At 44.1% G+C, this 24322-nt stretch overlaps 1 protein-coding gene across 1 annotated transcript in view; it reads left to right on the top strand.

The window, feature by feature from the left end:
* Positions 1–24322, top strand: part of LOC104074701 (unconventional myosin-X-like) — a gene marked incomplete at both ends in the record, with an annotated part of 38630 nt that overhangs the window by 11257 nt on the left and 3051 nt on the right. Inside the window, 12 exons of the mRNA XM_009574910.1 lie at positions 4241–4365; positions 5721–5734; positions 6368–6452; positions 8112–8215; positions 9600–9729; positions 10579–10697; positions 14442–14588; positions 15315–15415; positions 17620–17686; positions 18145–18237; positions 21919–21987; positions 22860–22942. Coding sequence (XP_009573205.1) covers positions 4241–4365; positions 5721–5734; positions 6368–6452; positions 8112–8215; positions 9600–9729; positions 10579–10697; positions 14442–14588; positions 15315–15415; positions 17620–17686; positions 18145–18237; positions 21919–21987; positions 22860–22942 — 1137 coding nt within the window. The remainder of the gene's footprint in view (positions 1–4240; positions 4366–5720; positions 5735–6367; positions 6453–8111; positions 8216–9599; positions 9730–10578; positions 10698–14441; positions 14589–15314; positions 15416–17619; positions 17687–18144; positions 18238–21918; positions 21988–22859; positions 22943–24322) is intronic.

Raw genomic sequence — 24322 nt, 5'->3', positions numbered from 1 at the left:
GCTGGGCTCGCGGTGAGTCTCTGTCACGCTCTGACTCCTGGTTTCCTCCTTTAGCCCCCGCTCTCCCCCAGCCTCCATTTGTTTCAGGCCACCGGTACGTCTTGCCCTCAAAGGTCCTGTGGGCCGCCTTGCAGATCTCTTGCTGTCCAGGCAGGTGATTTTAAGGAGAAACGTCCGTGGGAGCTGTAAGGGGCACGAGCGAGGAGGTTTGCCTGGGGGCTGCAGCAGGGTCTGTGTGGGAGGAGGCCCTGAGCCGGTCTGGGCTGGAGCTGGCACCGGGGAATAACCACCACCCACTGAACCCTTGTGAAGGCAGGCAGGGAAATGCATGGTGCCCAGGTCAAACATGTTTGGGAAGGAAGCCGGCAGCCATGAGGGGATGGAGACATGCTCTGTGGGGGATCCTTCATGCTGCCAAAGGAGGTCCTGACACCCCTGAAGGGACCGTGACCCATGCCAGGGCAGGGATGCCCCTGAGGGACCATGGCCCACCCCAGGACAGGGACGCCCCAGGACCATGGCCCACGGGTGAACCACACCAGAACACGGACACCAAGGAAAAAAGTGTCAGGAAAACTTGAAGAAGCGAAGTGCAGCTGAGGAAAACCAGTAAGAGGCAAAGAGGAACAGAGAAAACAAGGAAGCAAAGAGCGACAGAAAGGAACCATTATGCGTGGGGACCCCAGCCTCCTGCGCCGCCCACTGCCTTGCGGGGGGACTTGCAAGGGACTGGTTGTAAGCTTAGGAAAAATGGAAGCTGAGGCTAAGAAAGGGGAGCAATAGGTGTTTGATGTCAGGTAAGCCTCGGGAAGAGGGAGGAAGGATGTTTACTTAAGTGTCTGTTTTCTTAACACCTGAATCCATGATCAGAAGTTTCTCTTAATTAGCAACAAATTAAATTAAACAAAAATTTCTCAACGCAAGAGTGCCTGGAGGACCTTGCTGGGGGTCTTGCAGTTCGGTACTGTCAAGGGTGAGGCTGCAGGTTGGTCCCAGTTTGAGCCTGTGATAGTTGCAGAAACCTCCAAAGGAGTAAATCAGATGTCTGCAACAGGATCTAATTGTGTAATAAGCTGGAACCATCTGTGTAAAAGCGACTCTCATGCAAGTGGCATATTTCAGGGCCCAGAGAGTAGAGAGAAGGAATGTTTCCTGGAAGACGGTGACGCAAAAAAGTTACTAGTAACTGTGGTGAAAATAGCCTAAGCAGATATGCAGTGTCTAATGTGGCAGCTGCAAGAGCATTGCAGTTTTTAGGATCCTTATAAGCAGAGCAGCATTGAACAGAATGGTTGCTGCCTTTGGACCTGGTGCTCGAGAGACCATTGTTGGATGATTTATCCTTTGCAGGTGTGCAGATTTTACCAGGGACATTGGCAAATTGGAAAAAGCTCTTAAGTGCAATACAATCATGACTCAAGATCTGCAAAATCTGCTTTAAGGCGAGCGGCTTAGAAGGCTCAAGCCCACTTAGCGGTTAAGTGGTAACTTGGCTGTGATCCAGAAAGTTTACGATGGTAGGTAGGTGATTCCTGAGTCTGCAAGATCCCACAGTGAGGTGAGGTGGAGTAAGAGCTTGTCACTCGTTTTGTGTACATCTCTAGTGCTACGTGAGCTATTGCGATGCGAGTGCAAAAGAATTTGATTTGTCACCTTTTCACTGAAGAAGAGAAGCTGAAGGCCTGGCCCAGAGCCAGAAGCTGCTGCCACTCCTGATGAGTCTACCTCATATGTTTGCAGTTCAGCTTCACTTGCTCTGCCAGTGGCCCTCCTTGGGTTAGCTTATGGTGGATTTTCATCCTTGCACCCAGCACATACCCAGGAACAATGCTGGATTCTTTCTCCATTTCAGATGGCGTTATAAACAAAGTGTTACATCAGCTTTCTATCATTTGCCTGTGTGTTGTAACATTCATGCTTGGTGTATTTCTCAGAAATCAGGCTCTGAAAACTCCCTTGGCACTGTTGATTTTGTCTGTTTTCCTTCTTGAAAATATCCACCAGTCCATTAAAAATTCTGCTAACTTTCCTCTCATCTTTTTTTCTTGCTTGCTTCACTCTGAAGCTCCCTTCTCCATGTTAGGTGACACTGCTGACAGCATAGCCACCTCTCCTGTTATTCATCCCTCTAATCTTTGAATCTTCTTTTTTGTCTTCAGCTATGTGTCTGAATCCTGGAGCTGCATTCATTGTAATATTTCTAAAATCCAGGCTTCACTTCCTGCTGCCCTGCGGAAACTGGTTCCCATAATTTTGACTCCTGCAACACACCCTGCCCACGTCCAGCTGAGCAGCCAGCATCACCTTCCTGGTGCGCCGCTCCGCCTCGCACAGTTCACTGCTGCATCAAACGCCACGTGGTGATGCCCAGGCAGTTTGCTTGGCCCGGGCATCTGCCCTCATTCCTGGCTGTACCAGCTCACCCACCCCTCTGCCTTGCAGCTGCCACCAGCCTCAGACACCCACGTGCCTATTTCCTCCCCCATCCCTGAAAGACTTCTGCACTCATGTGCGTGAGGCCGTTGCCAAACTAAACCATAAAGATACTTCCTTGTGCTTTGCTTGTCTAATTTAACATGATTTAGAGCCGTAAAGATTGGTTGGTTACTGGCTGGTTACTGCACTCTCACTGCAACTGTGGTGGTCATATAACATAACCCTGTCCTCCCTTTTTCGGGTTGTCCCCATTAATTTTTGTTGACTCATGGCGTTGATGTGCTCCGTGGGATATTCCAGTGCAATGTCCTTATTTACATACTTGTTTCAGAGGCGTGGGTCTTGGAGTTCAAATTCTCCAGGGCAAGGAATTTACCTCTGATCTGTGCGCACAGATTTCTGTGACTGGGTTTTCTATGGTTGTAATGTATTATACAGAGCAATTTCATTTCTATGCTTTTGTTTGTTTAAAGTGATATTTTCAAAAGAGAAATTAGGAAAATACTGCCTGAAGTTTCCTGAATGTTGTTGAGCCTTTCCCACAGACAGAGCTCTCACTTGGCTAACACTTGCAAGGCCTGAAGCTTTTGGCAAACTCCAGCAGTATCTGTAGTTGTGATTATTTGTCATGTTATAGTTATTAACTTGTGAATAATCCTGTCTCTGCCCCTGTCCTAATTGGAACCGCACAGTAGATCGATGGAGATGTTTAAAAAGCCAGTATTTCTCAGGGTAATAACTGCAATAACTTTTGTTAAAAACTATGTATGTTTTAGAATTAAACACGATTGCCTACAGGCTGTTCTTGTAGCATTTCCATGACTCCTTGCTTGTAAGGTCTTCACATTATTTTAGAATTTGCTAAATTGCAAAAATGAATATTTCAATCCTGGATTCAGTGTGTCAGTTTGAATGGTTTAGGCTTTTCCCTTGTACTGTTCTGTGGAGCAAGAATCAAGCCGCATTTTAACTCATTATTTTCCGTATTTTAGGAACCTCCTAAAGGAGGTGACCAGGAGATAAAATTCTTCAATTCATCACCCGTCTGAAGTTTGGTGACAGATTTTTTTTTTTTTTTTTTTGTGTGTGCAACATTTTTTTCCCTGAAGTGGATGATGTGGTTCTCTTAGAATGAAGTTTTCAAATCTATAATGTGTGTATATTCCCTCTGCTTGGAAACTATGTGGTTTATATCAACCTAAGCAAGATTTAAGTAACAACAAGGGTTTGTGTGTTCCCGTATCAAATTTCAGTACCAAACAAATCCGTTTAGTACTAGGTTTGTCTGTTAGTTTGAAAATGTTTACCTGTAATTTTAATGGATGGCTTATACTGTCTTCTCTTTCAAAGGTAGAAACAGAAACAAAGAAGCATGTGGCTTAAAGCTACAGAGTGTTTGCCCTGTATGTCTGATGCTTCTGAAAATCCTGAAAAAAAATACAAACCCATTTCATGGGATGCTGCTGTGTTAAGCACACAACCTGGCTGGGTCTTGCCACCTTGCATTTCCTGAAGCCACATTGGTGGGGAATGCCCTCGACAGCATGAATGCCAGCTGCCCATACTGATTGGGGACTGATTTAATTAACTCCAATCCCAAAGGTTTAAAATTTATCTAGCAGTGTGTTAAATTGCTCTTGCCATCTTTCCTTGCCCTTGAACTCTTCCTGCTTGTCCAGTCTGGTGCTGTAACAAATTAATCTCACGTGGCAGTGCACGCTGTGCAAATGGCAAAAGGCTGGGCACATGCTTTGTTTTAATGGTATCCCATCACCAATCATATCTTCACGCCTTGTTTCTGCAGCCCCATTCTCGAGGCCTTTGGAAATGCCAAGACAGTTTATAACAACAACTCCAGCCGCTTTGGCAAGTTCATCCAGCTGCACTTCTCTCAACATGGACACATCCAGGGAGGCCGAGTAACTGATTGTATCCTTTGCTTCAGTGGACCTGAAGTGGATGGAGTGAGTGAAGATGAGGAGGAGCTCAGAGTGGGTCAGGAAATCCCTCATCACAGTTTCTCAAAGCCAGTTTATAACTGTGGGCAAATTTGCAACTTAAAGAGGAAGGAAGTGTTTATTTTGTGGCTCTGCAGCACCTAATTCTGGAAACCTTTTGTCTAGGCACTACATTAGGTAGGGACATAGTTTGACTTTTCACTTTGGTAATCACAACACTTGATACTTAAATCCCTAGAATTTGCTACCTAGGAAGATCCTTCATGTTGATTGCATCTTGTTTTTCCCAGAAGATTGTTCCCTTATGTTAGCTCTACCAAAGAGTTCATGATTTAGAAAAGTGAGACCAAACTAAGAATCAGTATGTTCTGCACAATATTTGGATGCAGAGGAGAACAGTAATTTAGAGGGCCAATTATGACTCCCTGTTTTGGGCGGCCCATCTCCAGTGGACCTTGGAACCCTAATCATAGAATCATAGAATATCTCAAGTTGGAAAGGACCAATAAGGATCATCAAGTCCAATTCCCTGCTCCTCGCAGGACTACCTGAAACTAAATCATATGACTAAGAGCATCGTCCAGATGCTCCTTGAACAGGATTGGTGCTGTGACCGCTTCCCTGGGAGCCTGTTCCGGTGACAACAAGGACAGGGAAGACTGGGTATAGTCAAATTATGTCGTGCCATGATCACTTTCTTTCCTGTATGCCCATGTACCCCTCTCCCAAAGGCTTTGACATATCTTTTGTCTACATGAGGCAGCTAAACCATCCTGGCTACATTTCTTGGTGTTGATGTTCAAAGCTGCTGATGACTGCAAACCACACCAATTTCCACTGGAGCAGCAGCCAGATGAATTTACTACTGTTGTAAATAACAGGCTTGGATTGTTTAGTCTCTGCTCTTCGTGCTGTCGGTAGATTAAAGATAGTGGTCTCTTGCAGAAGCAATGAGAACTGATGCAAGACTTGCTGTGTGCAATACAGACTTTCAGATTAGAGTGGCCTCTCTAATCTTTCTAGGTGTCCCTTATGTGGCTCATCCTTTGTTAGGTTACCTCACCATTTTGCAGGTCTTATGCTCTATCTGACCCTGCCCTTTTAAATATCTCTTTGGCACATAATACCTCCTTGGACAAGGAGTAGAGAGGAGGATTCGAGATGATGTTTGGGACCACTCTTCGTCCACTTTCCAAAGTGCCAGTTATTTAATGATTTGTTGCTTGTTACAGGGTTCATCCCAATGTGTCTAGAAGATTCTTTGCCAGTCGTCAGGACATCTGTGCATATGTCATTTGAATGTTTTCTCCTTAACATGCTGTTCAGATTTACTGGAAAAGGTAAGTATCACCTCTGCTGACTGCTGGGTGAACCCTCTCCTCATAGTATGGTGGGGCAGTGCCAGTTCTCCTACTGGATGATGCTGTCCATCACAGCACATGGACATTAGCTCTTTAGGTGTTATTACTGCAACTGTCCCAACTGAGGAAGAGAATGGTGGAGGAACTATGTTTGTTCTATATCTATCAGAGCCTGTTCTCCTGTCTTTGATAAATGCTGTGCATTACAGAGAGATCCCAAGAAAAAGCTGTTTACCAAGGGAAAAGGGAGAAAGAACAAGTACCTGGAAACTCAATTCCATAGAGAGGAATATGGGGTTACAACTCCAAATGCAGACATCTCTGCTCTGATGTAGTTTACTTTGGACTCAGGAACTCACTGAGGAGCAGCGCCAGAACTGACAAGGTTTGGTTTGTCTGTGCACACAATCTCTAAGTGAGTTCAGAGAAGTCTGTTGCTCAGTTGCACAGCTACACATGACAAGATCTTGATGGCTTAGACAACACCATCACTAAACTGGAAGAAGCCCCTCTTGTGCACTGGAGATTTATCTGTATCCTGGTCTTCTCTTTGTCTTTGCAACCAAAAGTGAGATCTCTTTCTACTGGCTACTCCTGTGTTCTTTGTTTCAGAACAGAGTGGTACACCAGAACCCCGGAGAGAGGAATTACCACATCTTTTATGCTCTGCTAGCTGGTGTGAGCGGGGAGCAGAAAGGTAATTTCATTTTCTCGGATATGGCTCAGTCCTCTTTCCAGTCCCGCATGTGAAGCAGGTGTAAGTCAACTAGAGCATGGATATTTCAGTATTTGATATATCACTTTTTCTTGAAGGCCATACGGTGATTTCTTGGGAAACAGAATAGCCTGAGGATGACAGAAATCCTATATGAAAAAAGACACTTCAGGCATTCTGAGCTTGAAGGAGAAGTCTGTGCAAAGTGAAGAGGTGGTATAGAGAGATGAGGTAATGAAACTGGCTAGAGGCAAAGGGAAGGGTAAAGAGTCTTGATTCAGATACTGATGGGAGCTGTTCAAGGAGTTCAAAGGTTGGACTGACAGACATACTTTTACAACAAACCTTCAGTATAGGTAATAGGAGAGATAAGAATTAGAAAGACCAGAGATGTAGTGACAGGACTGGAGTCAAAACATGTCTGGTATCTGAACAAACGGTTTATAGCTCTGTACATGGGGAAGGGAGAGGTGGATCTGGAAGAGGGCATGCAGAGATGATGGCAGCTGCAGACTCTGGAAGAATCTTGCTTGTAGTGCCGCACCCCCTTAACAACATTTGTGTGTACCTGCCCCGGGCACTGCTGAGCACTGATGGTCTTGCTGAAGAGGTCAGATAGGCTGGCAGGAACATGTTACAGTTGCACTCTGGTTTTGAGGGACTGGGGAATTTCTTTATGCCTTTATTCTGTGTGTGTTAGAATAATCAGTTAGAAGAATTGGGCCTGACACAGAGTGGAAGGAAGTAGGGCTTCAGTTCTAAGGAATTCATGCAGGGATGGCCATGTGGGTCAATTCAGAGATCCATTTAAAGCAAAGGGAAATAGTGGGGACCATGGTTATCAGCAAGTACTTAGGGAAAGCATACAAAACAGATTATTTTCTTCAGCAGATCTCTGCTATTCTTCTCCATCTCCCTTTCGAAGCTGGTGTCCTAGGCTGCTTCACTTCCCCCATCTGTAATGTGTTTCAATCTCTTGATCATCCTTGTCTCCTTTCTCCGAAGATCTTTTAGTTCTCCTCTATCCTTTTTGAAATGGGGGATCAAACCTGCAGATAGTGTTTAAGATGTGGTTGTGCTACAGATATAACAGAGACCTAATTCTGGTTTTATGTTTAGTTCTGTGTTCCTTCTAAAACTGAAGGAACTGAACTATGTTCAGTTTTTGACTGCTGCTCAGCACTGAGATGATGTCTTCAGAAATCTTACTGTGTCTCTCTGAACTCTGTCTCAAGTGGTGATACCTAATTTAGAGGTCATTACTGTATGTCTATAGTTAAGACTATTTTTCTGTACACTTTGTGAGATTGAATTTCATCCTCTGGTTGTTGGTTTGTTTTTTTTTTTTTTCCCCCTGAGTTAATTCAGTATTGAAATACTCTTCTGCGATACTGCAGCTGGGGATTTGACTGTTCTAAATCATTTTGCATACCATCTGCAAGCTTTGTTACCACACACCCTCCTCTTCCCCTTCCCCAGTGCATTTACTGTCTAGGTGTGGCTTTTGAGGGGTATGGAATCTGTTCAGATGAACTCTCCCTATGGTAAACATACACACTTTTGGGGGACTAAGAATGAAAAGGCTGACCGCTAAATAAATTGTTGTCTTTCTCCTCCCTGCCTCTTTTTCCTCTGTTGCAGAGAGCCTCTCCCTCTCTGAGCCAGAGACTTATCACTACTTGAACCAGTCTGGTTGCGTGACTGATGAGAACCTGAATGACGTAGAGATGTTCAGTAAGGTCATGGTAAGTCCTGTCCTAACTCCTTCTTAACTTCTGGGTACAATCTTGTGGGCTAAATGTGCTGCAGGGTCTAGATCTCACAGGCAGAATTTATTTGCCCTAAGCCAAAATTTGGTGTTCAATGAGTCTGAAACTCAGCTTTACCTGTTTATGGTAAAAACAAGGCTCGAAGAGTGTTTTTAGTGTACAAAAATGGGGGAATTTAGGAAACAGTCAAGGATGAATAATAATTTAGAATGATGGAGACTTTGGGGAGCACGAACCCCACCCCTCAGCCCATAATGGTTCCTGAGGCAGGAAACCTCTAAATGGCCTGATGCAGGAAACCTCACACTGACCATTGGAAGGGGAACAGTTTGGTCTGAGGGTAGTGTTCTCCAGAAATGTTCTGGTAAAGTGCTATCACCTGTGCAAATGGCATATTCTGAAATACCACACAGATTTCAATAGACTTCTGTAACTTTACCAGAGGTTATGGGTTTAGCAGGATGAATATGCAATTTATGTTTTGTTTGATAAGTGGTTATCAGCCTGAGGGCTTTAATAATGTAGGTGAAACCAGATAGGCAAGATGAGAGGAGTCAGCTTAGGATTTCAATAGCACCTGCTTAGGTGTGATTTAAGGGAAGGAAATGTCTCCTGTACAGCAGAGGTTTCAATGGCATTTATACTTCAGCTGAGGAGAGGCCTGGAGGAAAGAAGGGAACTAGAACCCTGGAGTGGCTTGCTGACAGGGTGAATGCATGAAAACTAGGTCGTACCTCTCAAAGTCAATTTATGCTCCAAAAACCCTGGCTCACATGCATGCACTAAGACACAGGGAATGTGCCATACTTCCTCATTATCTGGTAACCTGTTTCTAACCTTCTAGCAGTTAATGCTGAAAGCCTGGATTCAAACATTGCTGCATAAATCTTTACTTCTCTAAGCTAGACTAAATTAAGGGGGTTATATGTATCAGAGTAAATTAAGTAAATTATATGGATCTGTCCTTCAGGGAAGACGATAAGGCAGAATGTGGAAGCAGTCCAGTGACATCTGTAACCTGTACTGCCAGTGTAGGAAGGATTTCCTCACACAGGCACAGACAAACATGTTCTTCCTGTGACAGATAGGCAATGGCAGCAGCAAAGTCCAACTTGAGGATAGGGCAAATGCCCACCTGCCTTAGACGGGGATAGGGTAAATGAAGGAGAGAATGGGAGACAGTGAAGATCATTGACAGATTTATAGCTGAGAGAGGGGCTGTGCCATCCCCAGTTTCACTTTGATTCATGATGACTATAATTCTGAGGTTTACATCTTATATGGGCTGGGCATGAGTGTGATGGTTGCATTGTACTGTGGCTGTACGTACAGCCAACGTTAGCTGTATGGTTTTGCATAGACTGCCATGAAGGTGGTGGACTTCAGCACTGAAGAAATCAGAGACATCTTCAAACTTCTTTCTGGCACACTTCATCTGGGAAACATTGAATTCATGACAGCCGGTGGGGCCCAGGTTACAACGAAAGCGGGTAAGTGGGACCCTAGCAACTTGGTAGACCATGCAAAGCCCCATAAGGCCACCAACAAAGCTCACTCCGTCGTCCTTTCTCCCTCTGCTATGCTGGTCTGGAGAGCCTTTGCCAGCAGATTCCCTGCAGTTTAGCCATGCAAAAGCATTGCCACAGGATGCATGGGTCCAGAGTATGATTTAGTTGGGCTGTCGCCCTGTGATCAGTTTGTTCTCCTGGATACTCTCAGACTGAGTTTCTCTTTTGTGTTGAAGGAGCAGGAAGAAATAGGAATAGGGAGGAGTTTGAGATAAAAGTAGTCTGTTACAGACTTTCCTGCATCTTCCTTTGAAGCATCTGCTAGTATGCATCTCTGTTACAGTTATCCAATCTGACCTGGTCTGGTAAAGTGAATCCCTAAACAGACAGAAGCAATAAATATATATTACAAGTGCTTCAAGTCTTAAGTTAATTGCCTCTGTTCTTGACATCCAAGTTTAGTGATCCCATGTTCAGACTGCACTATTGTGCCTTTAGGAAAACATATCTTCTCATTCAATAAATATTTTGCTGGTGCTGAGCTTTACACAGTGCTTTGCTCTTCCTGTTGTCAGCAGAAAGGCTGACTTATATGAGTGTCTGACTGTGGCTCATAACAGCTGCTGACCCTGCCTTAGACTGGATATGTGAGCTTACAGCTTTGGGTATGCCAAAGAGAATTAAGAAAAGGGGAGTGTGTTTTGTGCTGGGGCTTAGTCACTTGCCTTGTAGGAGTCCCTGGGATTTCCTCACTGAGCTACAGAATATGGATCCCCCATGAGTAATGGGGATCCATGCAAGAGAAAAAAGCGTGTCCTCCTTTGTTATTAGTGCTGAACGTTGCCAGTGACCTCCTGGGCTTAGACGCCTTCCAGCTTTCCGAAGTTCTGACGCAGAGGTCCATGATTCTGCGTGGGGAAGAGATCAGCTCCCCTCTCACTGTGGAGCAGGTAAGTGTCCTAATGTATGCTACTGCTTCTGCCACATATGCATTTCCAGACCCTCTGTACCCCTCTTGTATCATCCATTCAAGTTTAGGGTTTCCTCTTATACCCCCTAGGGGCTCAGCTGTGTCCTCAAGTATTTTGCCCTTACTGGTAGTTCAGGTCCCAAAGTTGACTCTGCTTTTTAGGCTTTACAGGGGAGTTCACTTGCAAATGGCAATGCACAATAGTGGTTTTAAGTCATCTTAACTCACCAGGAATTGGTCATGCTCATATCATGCAGAAGGTACATCAGATGCTTTGTGGTAATTGCATGTGTGCATGCTTTTACCTTGCAGAACCCTCAGGCTACACTGCATTTACTAGAAGATAAAAGCTTGCACACAGTTACCACGAAATATCTGGCAGTTGGTAGGTTGTTACTCCATAGTAGCTTCTTTGTGTATCCATACAACAGCAAAGGAGGACCAAATAAACTGATATGTAGTTCTCATCTTCTGAACCTGTATTGCGTGCTGGAGCCAGTCCTGCTTATCTATTACATTTCTCTGTGGTTCGTTACAGTGTTGTGCCTACTAACTTTAACTTGTGGTGTTGCTGATCACTTGAGGGCACTCTTGGTGTTTTAGGTCCATGCACAGATAACTGTAGAAAATCTTCTGTCGTTAATAAAATGCAAGACACTGGGAAACAAGGAATAATATTATTAGGACGGAATAAGCATCGTGTTATAGCAAAATGAGCATCTGTAATGGAAATCTTGTGCTGGCAAGGTCTGCAGAGGGTTATCAGTCCAACCCCTACATTGGCAGAGAAACCAGAGTTACTAGGCTCTCTCTGACGGATGTCTGTCTAACTTTCCTTCAGATTTCCCATGGAAGGAATTTCACAGCCTCTTTAAGTATCCTGCTCTAGCTGCAGTGGAGTCTGGAGCTGAAAAGATTTTCCTCATATTTAGATTACCTTTGACATCCCAGCTGTCCACCTTAGAAGCTTCCGCTTCTGTGAAGTTTTTCATGTGGTGTTCTCTTTTCTAACCTAAACAATCCAGTTCCTTCAATGTTTCCTTATAAATAATTTTCTAAACCTCTTCTTCTTCTGTCTCTGTTTTCCCACATCTTTCAAGAAGTGGAGTGCTTATAACTGGACACTGTATTCAAGCTGAAGTCTCATCAGTGCTCATTTCACCAGAGTAGTTGCTTCTTTTCTTGCTGGAACACACCTGCTAATATATCACCTTTAAGAAATGGTATCTTTTTTTCATAGTCTGTGACCTTTCTTTGCAATAAAATTGTGTGACAATTATTTTTCAGCCTATTCGACTATCCACTACCACAGTTCCTCTTCTCAGCTGTCTGTCCTAAATAAGTCACATCTTTCTGTATCAGTGCACAAGGATGGATAACAATGCCAGAGACACTCCATGCAGTCCAGAGCAACAGTGCGCAGTTGTAGGATTTACAGAGGTCTCCCTGAACGGAGCTTTCCCCAATAGTGTAGCTATTCCTGACATTTGTGCTTGTTGGACCTTACACTTACTGCTTGCAGCCCAATGAAGTACTAAGACTGCAAAAAAATTGTTATAGCAAGTGGATGCTACTACTTAGTCATCTTCACTAGGTGAACCTGTTGCACTCAACGCTGGGCCTGTAAAGACTGTTCCCGCTTAAGCCTTCATGTACTGTGCCCACCTATTCCTACTTGTTGTTGCAGGAACGCATTGATAGAGCTGCCAGGGATTTCTCATTGTGTAACGGGCTCATTGCCCGTCTGAGCTTTGACATTTCAGTGGGCTGAATGGATGAACAGGCCTGAAAGCAGGCAAAGCTGGGAGGATGAAAGGAGCCTTTGAGAATCTTATTTGAGCCATATTGTGGGGAAAGCGGCTTTGCTTACAGCTGGATGGGGAGGTCCTGGCCCTGGAAAATGAGTCCACCTTACTGTGTAGCCAGAGACACTACAGAGGCATGGCCTTGAGGGCATTCTTAGTCCCAGCTAATGAAACAGACTATCTGGTGGAGAGAAGAAATACCCAGAAAAGGCGTGTGTGCCCATGCTTTGAATGTTTTCTTCTGCAGAGAAGGGAGGTTGCTGTGTGTCCTAGGCCTTGGGCTGATGGAGAGGAGATAATACTCAGGAAGAGAAAGGAGGAAAAAACCAGTGAGATTGGGTGAAAAGGAGGATCTTGCAGGCTGGGCCTCAGGAGCTTGCTGAGAGGGGCTGGGAGGATTCAGAGGCAGTTGGCCTGTGCCATTAGCAAAGCAGAACAGGAGAAGTCACGTTTTTCAGGCTTGCAAAACTGAAGAGGATGAGGGTGCATTTAGAAGGTCTCTGCCATTGCTGGTCAGGCCTACTGAGGGAATTACCCTGGTGTGACAGGTGAGACAGAGTAAACAACCTGTAATTGATCTAGATACTGTGGTTTATTTATGAAATTACAATATTATAGTTTTTACTCTACTTGATTATTTCACATATGTGCTCACTCACCCCTCAGTATTACGTTTGTTAGGTATCAACTTCTTTTCCCAGTAGGGAGATTGCTGCTTGTCCAGGAGGGCCGGGCAGAAAGTTTTGTTGGTTCATGTTGTGTAGCTCCTTGCAGTTAGCAGTCTCAGGAACTACCAGCCAAGGTCCTTGGGCATACCCTGACGTTTGTCTCCACATGTCTCTGATCTCCAGTATCTTTCCCCATGTCCAGCATCTTTCTTCCAGTCAAGATCTTTGCCGCCTTCTTTCCTGGCCCCTTTTTCTCTCTCTGGGATCATGTCTTCTTTATGGAAACCCTTATTTTTGGCTGCCTCTTCTTTCCAGAACCCTAAGTCCTGGTTTTCTAGTCTAAATAGTGTATGTGCGGAAGGGCAGCATGCGATCAGCCTCTTAATCTGTGGTTCTGTCTCATGTCTCTTTATTAATTGGAGGATTTGGGGTGTACCAGTTTTGTTTAGTCCAAGTGTTATCAAAACTTATAACCAGCCCATTCCTGTTATAGCTATCAAGTAGCAGGCTTTTGCTTGAGTTTTCAAAAGTTCAATTTCGGACATTCGTCCACACACTTACATGCACCCAATTATCTACTGCCTGTTAGTGATCACAATTTAAGGGGTTTTTTCCACCTCTGACACTTGGTTATGATCGCTGCGTGGGATCTTGGGTCAGGTCCAGAAAGGTCTCTCAACCCATGCTCTTCTGGGGCATGTATCCTGGCTGTTGGCTGGCCTACCCTGGCTTCCAGTAAGATAATGCTGTTTGCAGGAAAGTTTTGGAGAGATGATTTTTGAGGCTAACTTGGTGACAGAATACTCTATTAAATCCTGCCCTACCAGTTTTTGAAAAACTGAGCAGACACTCATTTGACAGCTCTACTAGGAGTACTGAACCAAGATACCTTGCCTGTCACTGCAAATGTTGGCTCAGGTGATGCAAATGACTGCTGTGGGCTTAGTCGTGAGGTATTTTGCCACCTTCTCTGCCCCAGCACTTGTTCCAAAAGATGTCAGTGATTTTGCTACTTCCTTCAGCCTCTCAAGTTCTGTTACCCCAAGGTCATACATGGTACATCTGTGTATGGCTGGGCTATTTGCAAACTTGAGTGTCGACTGTACGTATAAATACTGCACCATGCACAACCAGTACAGAGGCTGAGACATCTAAAGAGGAGTGGAGGAACCTGAAGTCCTGTAGAGATTCATGGTGCCCCTTATGCCTTCTCTTCTCCCTGTGACTCATTTTTTCTCTCTGCATTTACAGGCAGCTGACTCCAGGGACTCCCTCTCTATGGCGCTGTACTCCCAGTGTTTTTCATGGCTCATTAGCAAGATTAATACGAAGATCAAAGGCAAGGAAAACTTTAAGTCTGTGGGCATCCTGGATATCTTTGGCTTCGAGAACTTTCAGGTCAGGATTTCGTCTTTTGCGGGGTGGATTGGTTTTGGAGATGTCAGTGCATATAGGAAGGAATTTTGGTAGGTTTGTATCCTGTTTAGGTTAGCATAGGGCATCCTGGCATTTCTCCACTGCCACTTCCCTCTGGGAGCAGCAAGATATATTTAGCTGCCCATTTCTACCACCTGTATTCATGCAGGCTGATGTTCAAGGCCTGGTTTGTGACACAGACCCTAAGCAGATGTGCTGATAGGTAATATTGAATTTCTGACTTGTATACAAATTAAATGTCCAACTCCTATGTGCACATTGTTTGTTTACATCTGTGTTGCCTTGTATTGAGAATGCTCTGTGTAATGCTTCTGATTGCAGCTGATGAGGGATGTATGTTGAGCAGCCGTATAGTGACTGCTCAGATATTTCACAGAAGAGAAAGCCCAGTGACCTAACACTTAGGGAATTATATTTCTTTCTTCCTAAGAAGAAGAGAAATTTGATTGTCTTTAGCATCCTTTACTACTATTTAGGCCTACTACTGAATTAACCTTGCATGAGCTACAAAAGCCATTCTCCTAGTGGACCTCCCCATATTGTCCTCCTCATGTCCATCTGACACCCCTTGCCTGTATGTTCTCTGGCTTTATGCCAGGCCTGGCACCTTCCCCATCGTTGTTATAGATTCTTTTAGAGCCCAGGGACAAGAATGTTAAGTTTTATAATCTTCGTTTCTTCTTACAGGTGAATCGTTTTGAGCAGTTTAACATTAACTACGCAAATGAGAAACTCCAGGAATATTTCAACAAACACATCTTCTCCTTGGAGCAGCTGGAGTACAACAGGTGACAAATGGAGGGAGTGGCCCCCTATTGTTTTCATGGGTGGTAAAAAGGAGGACATCATTCCTCCTTTGTGCTCTCCAGTCCCTACCACTAAGGCAGGAGAAGCAGCTGGGCCTTAGTGCAACCCTGACTGTGGATGTGTCTCTGTAAGCACCTTCCATATGCTTTGCCAGCATAGTGACCTGGAGACAGGTCATTTGTCTCCAAACAAAAGATTCCCTTCTCTCTCTCAGCTGAATGGGAAGATCTTGGGCTTTAACCTATTAGAACACATGGTCACTGGCCTTATTACTGACTTCAGTAATGTTTTACCTAAGGTAGTGGTGGTGTTATGCAGGTGGAATCTTGGTGTGCAAAAAGTAAAGTCCTTAAAGATAGATGAATAGATATCCGACAGCTCTTTTTGTCCTAGAGATTCCTATGCTGTGAAAAGGGCTCTTTTCCTCAGCAAGGAGATTTAAATCAGGCTGTTTCCTGAGCTTAAAGAGTGTGGGGCCTTCTGCACAGCTGTTTCTCTTCTGTGGGCTTCATATTAGACTGTATTTTGTGAAGTACCTGCAATGTTCTAGAGTATTTCTGCTTCTAGAGAAGGCTGCTAGACAAATACTTCAGTTCTTGCTCTGAAACAGAAGCCTTTATGTTTGTGAATGAAGCAATTGAATAGGGTCAGTAAGGGCAAATGAGAGCAGCCTTTTAAAGGGAGACAGTTGAATAGGCAATTCATGAAACTCTAAAGATTACAAAACTGCAAGGCTATTTATGCACTCACTTCTCAGGCCAATTCTACCATTGCAGGAAGCTTGTGTTAAGAATGGTATCATCGTGACAGAAGATTTTTTCCTGATGATTACATAGGAGTTTAAGTTCTGTGGCTGAACTTTGAAAGAACAAGAGAATTTTATTATTGACTTCTCATCAAGTTATTCTAGGGTAATGTGATTAAAGCTCATCTTTCACAGTACCAGCTCTGCTTCCTCAGGTTTAGTAAGTAGCTCCATGTATTTCGTCATTCGATTAGACAAGAGGTCTGTGGCACTAGAGACAACTTGATTCATTTGTGATTTGGTTTGTTTCAGAAAACTCTGTTCCCTTCATTCTGGAAGGTCTTCTTGCTCTTAGAAAGGAATCCAAGAGGTCTTTTTGTAAAAATATTTGGCCTCTCTGACACCCATTGTTGCAAAAATCTGAAACACTGTGAACTGATATTTTTTGTCATTAAGTGGATAAGATACTCTGTTTCCTGTGGGGCATAGATAGTGCTTTCCATTCTTCAGAAATTTTTTCAGTTTGTTGCTTCCAACTGTTGCACACAGGTTTCTGAATGCTTTGAACCTGAAAGTATGAAGCCTAGGCTGAAGGATTTGTAGACAACAGCTTCACTATCTTCAAAACGTTAGCCCTCACCTGAAAGGTGTCTGTATCAGAATGTCAGTAAGTAACTTCACACATAGCCTGTAGTCTTCCTTAGATTCCTGAGCAAGAGTTATTCCCAGGCTTCTCTGGATTCTGAAAACAGAAATGGCCTGTATTGTGGGAGTCTAAGAAGGTGGTAAGAGGGGGGAAAACACATTCAGCACAGATTTACAGAATTTCATGGATGATTTTCAAAGCACGCTTACTGCATTCCTGTACCTACATCAGCTCCCATTCTGAAAGATGCAGGGCCACCCTGTAAGTCCCCTGCATGTCAGGCCAAAGCTTATCTGTGTCATCCACTTCAAAACTCTCCCTGAAAAGTTGTTCCTGTCTCTTCTTCTGGTGCACCTATGAATTGTGGTTCAGTCTTCTGGCAGATGTGCTTCAGGCCTGCTTTCCAGATTGGTGGGTCAGCAGTTGACTTTTGACGCGGTGTAGCAAACTGTCCATCATCACCACCTCTTGGGCCCATCATCACTCCTGAAAGAGCAACTGAAAGCAACTACAATTTCTTAGTGCTTGGTGTGGAATTTGCTTAATGACTACAAGAAGAGCATCAGTCTAAATCACTGGGATGGATAAGAAAGGCTGTCTCCTACTTCCATCTCCTTATGTTAGCAGTGCATTGTGTGTCCTACTCTTTTTCCTCAGCCATCGCAAAGCCTAATTCCTGCAAATTGTCTTGAGTCCTGGGACAGCTGTCATGCTCAGCTGCTTCTGTTCTCCTGCACCTCAGGGCATTGGATTTTGCATTTCACATCTTTTTTCTGTTTGTTCTTCACTGTCAGGGAAGGGATAAACTGGGAAGCCATTGACTGGATGGATAATGCAGAGTGCCTGGACCTTATCGAGAAGGTGAGCAGTTATGTGTGACACTTTCCAGGGATCACAGAGAGGACTGCTGATTGTCTTGAGACCTTCCCTGGGGTTTCGTGGTTTTAAAAACAGGTAGTTGCTTAGAGCCTCTTCCCATTGTGACCTGGCAAAAGTATGAGCTGTTCTAGCCATAGTGCCGGCTCAAGAAAGCAGATCTCTGCTCATTGTTGAGAGTAAGCTTAGGGAGGGTGTCATAGTTTTAGACAGGGAGCAGCATTTAAGTAAAAGCCTTAATGTGAATTTTTTATAAATAATCTCCACTTATGTTCTGCTTGCTGAATGCATTGACCGGCCAGAATTCTGCTTTCAGCTCGAGCTTTGCTGGGTATAACTCGGGGTTATTGCTCAGTGTGCTGTCCAGATCCCAGTTCTTGGCTTGGTGCTGTGTAGTTAGAGCTTTTGCTGACTGTAAAAGCCCGTCTCTTGTTTGGCTGTAGAAACTGGGTCTGCTGGCTTTGGTGAATGAAGAGAGTCGATTCCCGAAAGGCACAGACAACACCCTTCTGGAAAAACTTCACAGCCAGCATATGGTAAGTAAGAAAATAACCCGGCAGGCAAATGATCAGTATGTTAGCCCCATCAGCATTTCAAAACTGGAAGTGAAGGTTTTGTTGATATAAAATATGTGCTTTGTGCAGGAAATTTAAAATGCCTTAGGCCCAAACCTGTGAGTGTTTAATAAGGCTGCACTGAACAAAAGTCGTATGTGAAGAAAACTGCAAATGGTCTCTTGTGCAGATAGAGAGAGGGAGTGTGCCTTCCACAGGCTGTGGGTAGAGGAGATTTGAATTTGTAGCATGAGATGGGGGTGAGGTTCTGCTGGTCTCGACAGGACACGAGGCAGCACCCCAGGCACAGGATGCGGCTGCACAGTGTGCATGGGTTTCGCCTGCCAGCTGACTCACAGGAGTCTGCTCCAGAGCACGTCAAATCTCTGTCTCCTGGGGCTGGGGACGGCTTTTGCCTCATGACTTTTAATGAAAGCTCTCTTATTGTTCCTAATTAATTAAATTCTTTCCTCCTCTTGTATTCTGGACACAGGAGTAGAAGGGCTTTTTCATGCAGGTCAGAAAGTTATCCTGGAGACACAGAAACCACAGTCAGATCACTGTAGCAATCTCTTACCCTGTCTCTGGTACAGCCAACACTCTGTTCTTCTTAATAGCAATAGATAGAAAACAAAGCAAATTAAACCCTGTAGCATGGACTTATGGAATAATTTACTACTTTAGTAAGAATATTGTCAGCTTATATGTTTCCTAGTCCTCTAATTCAGGCTTCACCCAAGCCTGAAAACATACAACTTTGTATCCTTTATTCGACAATTTTTTTTTAATTGGCATAGATGCAGATATTCTCATTTTTCATATTTGCATCTAATTCTGCTAGTAATACTCATGACTACAGATTGGATACAATAGCAATGACTTCTGGTTCGCTATTTACGCATAGTTTTGTGGAAATATTTCATTTCTTTAGGCTTATATTGATGCCTTCAATTTAGTCCACTGTGGCTTTCCCTTGTATTAGAGGTCAAGGTATATGAGAATGCCTGATTGACCTTTTTTTTTGTTGTTGGTATTTTGTTAACTTTTAATAGAGAGCTTATGAATATTTTTAATACATCACTTCTTTTGAATTTTCTTTCTGAACTGTCCCAACCTCTTCAGTTTGTCTCCGAATGGAGAAATTTCAAAGCTCCTCTTTCTTTCTGCTGTTTGTCTCTGAATTCCTCTACATCTTTTCTCTATTCTTTTCTGAGTTAAATAATCAGACCAGAATGCAGTTCCCTTAGTAGGAAGGTACCTGTGGTTTACTGTACAGCAGCATGAGACTGTCAGTATTATTTTGCATTCCTTTATGCCCCACGACATTTTGGTTGCTATTTTTGGTGATTTCTGTGCATTGAGTAGCCTTTTCATTAAGCTGTTCGTAGTGTCACCTCTGTCTGCTTTGAGGGGATAGCAGTTAATGTGGAACCCTAGGGAGCTTACAAGAGATGGAAGAGGCTGAGGAGTCGGAGTGCAGGGAGGAATGATGAATGAAGGAAGGAAGGAATGATAGTGCTCTAGGGTTTGCATTTTTTGAAGGCAAAAGTGGTTTTTGTACCAGTTAAAGTCTCTAGTACTGGCTAGAAGAGCACTGGAAGGCATCCAGCCAGTGTTGCTGGAAAGCCTAAAGGACCTTATAAAAGAACTAGCCCTCTTCTCTGTATTTTCTATGGATTGCAATAGGCGTAAGGAGAAAAAGCATAGAACTGGAATTTAGGAGAATATGACCTCTGATACAACTGGGGAAAGGAGCGATAGGGGAGATGGGAGAAGGAACCAGAAGCGTGGTAGGCATGGATGAAATCTTTGGGCTTGGTAGAGAGGGAGAGGAGAGGAGGGTGCCAATCCACATGAGAGAGTCAGTAACAGTCATGTTTGGAGTGGAAGAGAGGGAATTTTGTGGCTGGAAAAAGATGACTGGATTGGGAAAGGGAAGAGCAAAGACATGGGGTCAATATGAAAAGGAAAAAAGGCAATGAAAAAGTTTTCAATAGCACTAACAACTTATCAGAGTCAGAAGCCATCCACCCAATACTGCTAAGAGAACTTGAAGATGAAAGAGCTGAATTACTAACAGTATTGTGCAACATCTTACTGAAAATTTTCTTAGTACTTGTATCTGAGAAGGTGGGAAATTATTTTAATTTTTAGAAAGTATTCTAGGAAATTATAGGACTGTAATCCTTATTTCACTATTGGGCAAATTCACAGAATGTAAATGGTCAGTTACCTCAATGGAGGGAGGCCTGTAAGACTCTGTCCCATACGAGCACTGAGGTGGCAGTTTTCTGATGATTCATGGGGCAAGGTTGGACTGTGAGGGGCCTTATGAGACTGATTGGATTGTAAAATGAAGATGAAAAGCAGTGTAGATAAATGTAAAATGGTGTGCCTGAAGGAAAACAGTCCCAGTTTTACATTTGAAATTACGGGCCCTGAGCGGATTGCTGCTCTTCAGGAGCAAGACCCAGACAGAGGCTGTGATGGATAGTTCCATGGAAACATCAGCACAGTGCTCAGTAGTAATAAAAAACCCAGATCAAGTATTAGAAATTCCTAGGAGAGAAACAGAATAAAAGCAGAAAACATTGTTATGGCACTATATAACCATGGATCACCTGCACTTTGAACAGTGTACAGCACTGGGCCCCTCCGCTCAAGAAGGGGTTATGTCAGATCTGGTAAACAACAAGTCTGGGACAGCTTCAGTGTTATGGAAAACTGTGTTGAAGGGACCCTGCAGTGTGGAGAAAAGATGACTTAGGGGGGATGTGATGGGTTTAAAAGTCTCACATGCCCATAGAGGACAAATGGCACTAATGGGAGCTAGGCTTAAAACCAACCAGCTGTAGTTCCCTGTGCAGTTGAGAGTTCCCTGCAAAAGGACACTCTGGATGCAGGAAGTCTGCATGGGTTCAGGTGTGGAATGGGCAAGTATCCACTTGGGGTTACTAGTTAGACAGAACTCATCAAAATATTTGGAGTTTGAAAGAGTATTAGGATGAAAGTATCATTTACTTGCCTTGTTCTTACTCTACCCTACATAGCCACTGCTGGAGGCAGAATAGCTGGATGGACCATTGGTCTTAAGCAGTATGGCTGTTCTTACATAGTTAACGGTTTTCATAGAACAAAGAAGGGAGGGGAAAAATGAGAGAGTAGAACAGGTAGTAAGAGAAAGAAAAAATGAATATTGAAAAAGGGGAAGACAGGTGCAAAGAAAGATGAAACATAGAGGAAGACAGGAGATTGGTATGATATTTCCTTTGACAAAGAAAAGATGTGTAGCTGTTTTGCAAAGCTACCATCTTCCCTGCATCCTAATCCCGTGTCTTGCACCACATGGTTTGTGTGGAGCCCAGTTTCCTCAGGTGTCAGACATGCAAGAATTAACATTTCATCCATGGCATGCCTGCCCAACCTTGATTCTGCAAGCCCTTGCTCACATGAGGAATGCCTTGAAGGACTGGATTTTTCCATCTTATTGGAATAACATATTTGTAATGTAGCTGCAGATAGCTGCAGTAGATGTGGTCGGGCTCTGCAACAGCTAAGGTCCTTGCCCATCCCAGCATTGTCATAGTCATGGCAGAGTTCCTGACTGAGCCTGTTTATTCTTACACTCGCATTATAAGAAAACTTCTTTTTATTTCATTTCAGAGCAACCACTACTATGTGAAGCCTCGGGTAACAGACCATCAGTTTGGCATAAGACATTATGCTGGGGAGGTAGGTGTTCATGGTGTATCTGTGAGATGCTTGGTGTATCTTGGGCTTGAGGTCCAGGATTTTAGATTCCAAAAATGAAGAATATCTCTCCGAGCTGTGTGTTTCCACACAGTTAGTGCCCCATACCAGAGCACAGGGAGTGTGATGGGCTTAAAATAGCACATCATTCTCCAGTATTATATTCTCCAGCTTGGATGTTTGTTTGAGTTTCTCAGGTGATTTTTGGTTTGGGGGATAAACTCCTCCTTACTTCTGTTATTCATGTTGTCTTTTCTTGGACATTCACAAACAAGCAAAATCTGAAGCCAAATCACAAGGAAAATTTGACTTTTGGGGAGGAGGAAAAAAGGCTAAATACCTATTGCAAAAAGGAAGAGGTCTCCAAGCCTTCAAGGTTAAATGCTGCTCTTTGTTGTGAAGAGATATGGAGCAGACGGAGGTGTGTCAAGGGAGGGCACCTGCACACTAAAGAATGGCTAACCTCCTCCTAGAATCATATCTGCTGAGCACTAGTGGTTGGGAGGTCAGGGCACTGGGTGGCATAGTTAGTATTTCCTGAAGTGAATGGAGTACCTCACACCTTGCAGAGGATTTCCTCACACACACCCCAGGCAAATCTCTGCAGCTGTTTCACTTCGCTCCTGTTTTTGAGGGGTTTTTGTGGGTTTTTTTTTTTAATTGATGGCTAAAAGCCACTTTCTTGCCAGTAACTGCAGAGCTCTGGAGCTCTTTGACCCCAAAAATTTGGATCTTGGCACATGCCTGCAGCATTACTGTGTAGCTCTGCTGGAGGTCTTGTACATTGGCATGTTAATGTAGAAGTGCTTAATGATTTGTACGGCACTGTTCTAGTGGCTCTGTCTGCATTGCAGGTGCTATATGATGTGAGAGGCTTTCTGGAGAAGAACAGAGATACCTTTCGAGATGACATTTTAAACATGCTGAAAGACAGCAGGTATGCCCCCCTTATGCTTGTGAGGAGGCCACATCTGTTGGGCTGGACTAAGCCACATCCATGTAATAACCAGACCAAGGAAAGCAGTTGCTTTTGTCTGAGCATCAGGCATCATTCTTTATCATTCTTCTCTTTGTGCTTAAGTGTCCTGGCAAAAGAAAGGAGAGCTGGAGAAGTCAGATGAGGCGCAGATTTAATTGGTACTCTTGTTGTCCCAGTTTTGAAAAGAGCTATAAAAGCATGACAGAAATCCCTCCAGGAAATGCTGGTTTTCTCCCTCCTCTCTTCTCCCTTTCCTCTTCTTCCTCTTACCTCCCTGTCCCAACAATGGCAAATTTGCCCCTGAATGAGTCAAGACTCTTTGCCACGCTGTCAAATGTCAGCCTTCGTACGGAGGCTGCTTGTTTTCCAGCCTGCTTGTTGGTGGAGAGCTGCTGTCCTTCTCCTGAGCCAGACTGAGCCTTTGCTGTGGGACCAGGCATGGCCCCTAATATTATATCCCAGTGCTGCAACATGACCCTAGAGAAATGAGATGACTTTGACCTTGAGCAAGGTCCGGAAGACAGAGGTGGGGCCTAGTAGAAGGAGAGAGGCAGACCCTAAAAGGTTTTGAGTAGCAACTCTACCACATGCCTTTTACCACAGTCCATGTATTGCCTTTGGGCTCCAGCCTGATGAGACTGTTCCAGAATTTCATCTTCCCTCAAGGCTTCTGCAGAGTTTGCACTGTGAGCAGCCTTGAAACAACCTGAGGGAGCTGAGAGTATGAGCTGTTCGTAGCTGCCTTACTTGGACAGTGGCATCTGGGGAACATTTTACACAGGGCTTGAAGCCAGAATTGTGGTCGTCGTTGTCCAGCATAATAGAAGGACTCGGGGTTTTTCCATGAGCCAGAAAGGGAAATTCTGCTAGAAGCAGTCGTAACAATAAACTGGTACAAGCAGTGCTGGAGAACTTTGTGCAACTTCATAAGAACCAGCACCACCGTCTAAGGACTGGCAAAACGGTGGAAGATTCCCCAGAGCTGACTTACACTGAGGGTAGCTCTAGAAGTCCTCTGGCCACAGAAGGGCTGTGGTTGCAATTGCATGAGCATGTCATGGGTGCTAGCCATGAAAGCTAGGTCAGGAGGGGTGTGACAGCACACAATCTAGCTGGAGTACCTTCAAGATAGTTTTGCCTGGGGGCATATGTAGCTCAAGGGAGGTGTCCTAGCCAGTGCAGAATGGACATCTTCCTTTGTGTAATATCCTGCTTGACAGTGTGAGATGGGATTTCTGGCTTTGCAGCCAAGTGTGGCATACAGGGCAGCCCATGGAGTCTGGGCATCCACATGGAAAGTATTAATTTCCTCACTGAAGTGCCCAGCTGAACTGCCTC

This window comes from Fulmarus glacialis, unplaced genomic scaffold, assembly GCF_000690835.1.
Source record: "Fulmarus glacialis isolate BGI_N327 unplaced genomic scaffold, ASM69083v1 scaffold18930, whole genome shotgun sequence".
Taxonomy (NCBI): domain Eukaryota; kingdom Metazoa; phylum Chordata; class Aves; order Procellariiformes; family Procellariidae; genus Fulmarus; species Fulmarus glacialis.
The sequence above is the reverse complement of the archived record's forward strand: the minus strand, read 5'-3'. Positions and strand labels throughout refer to the sequence as shown.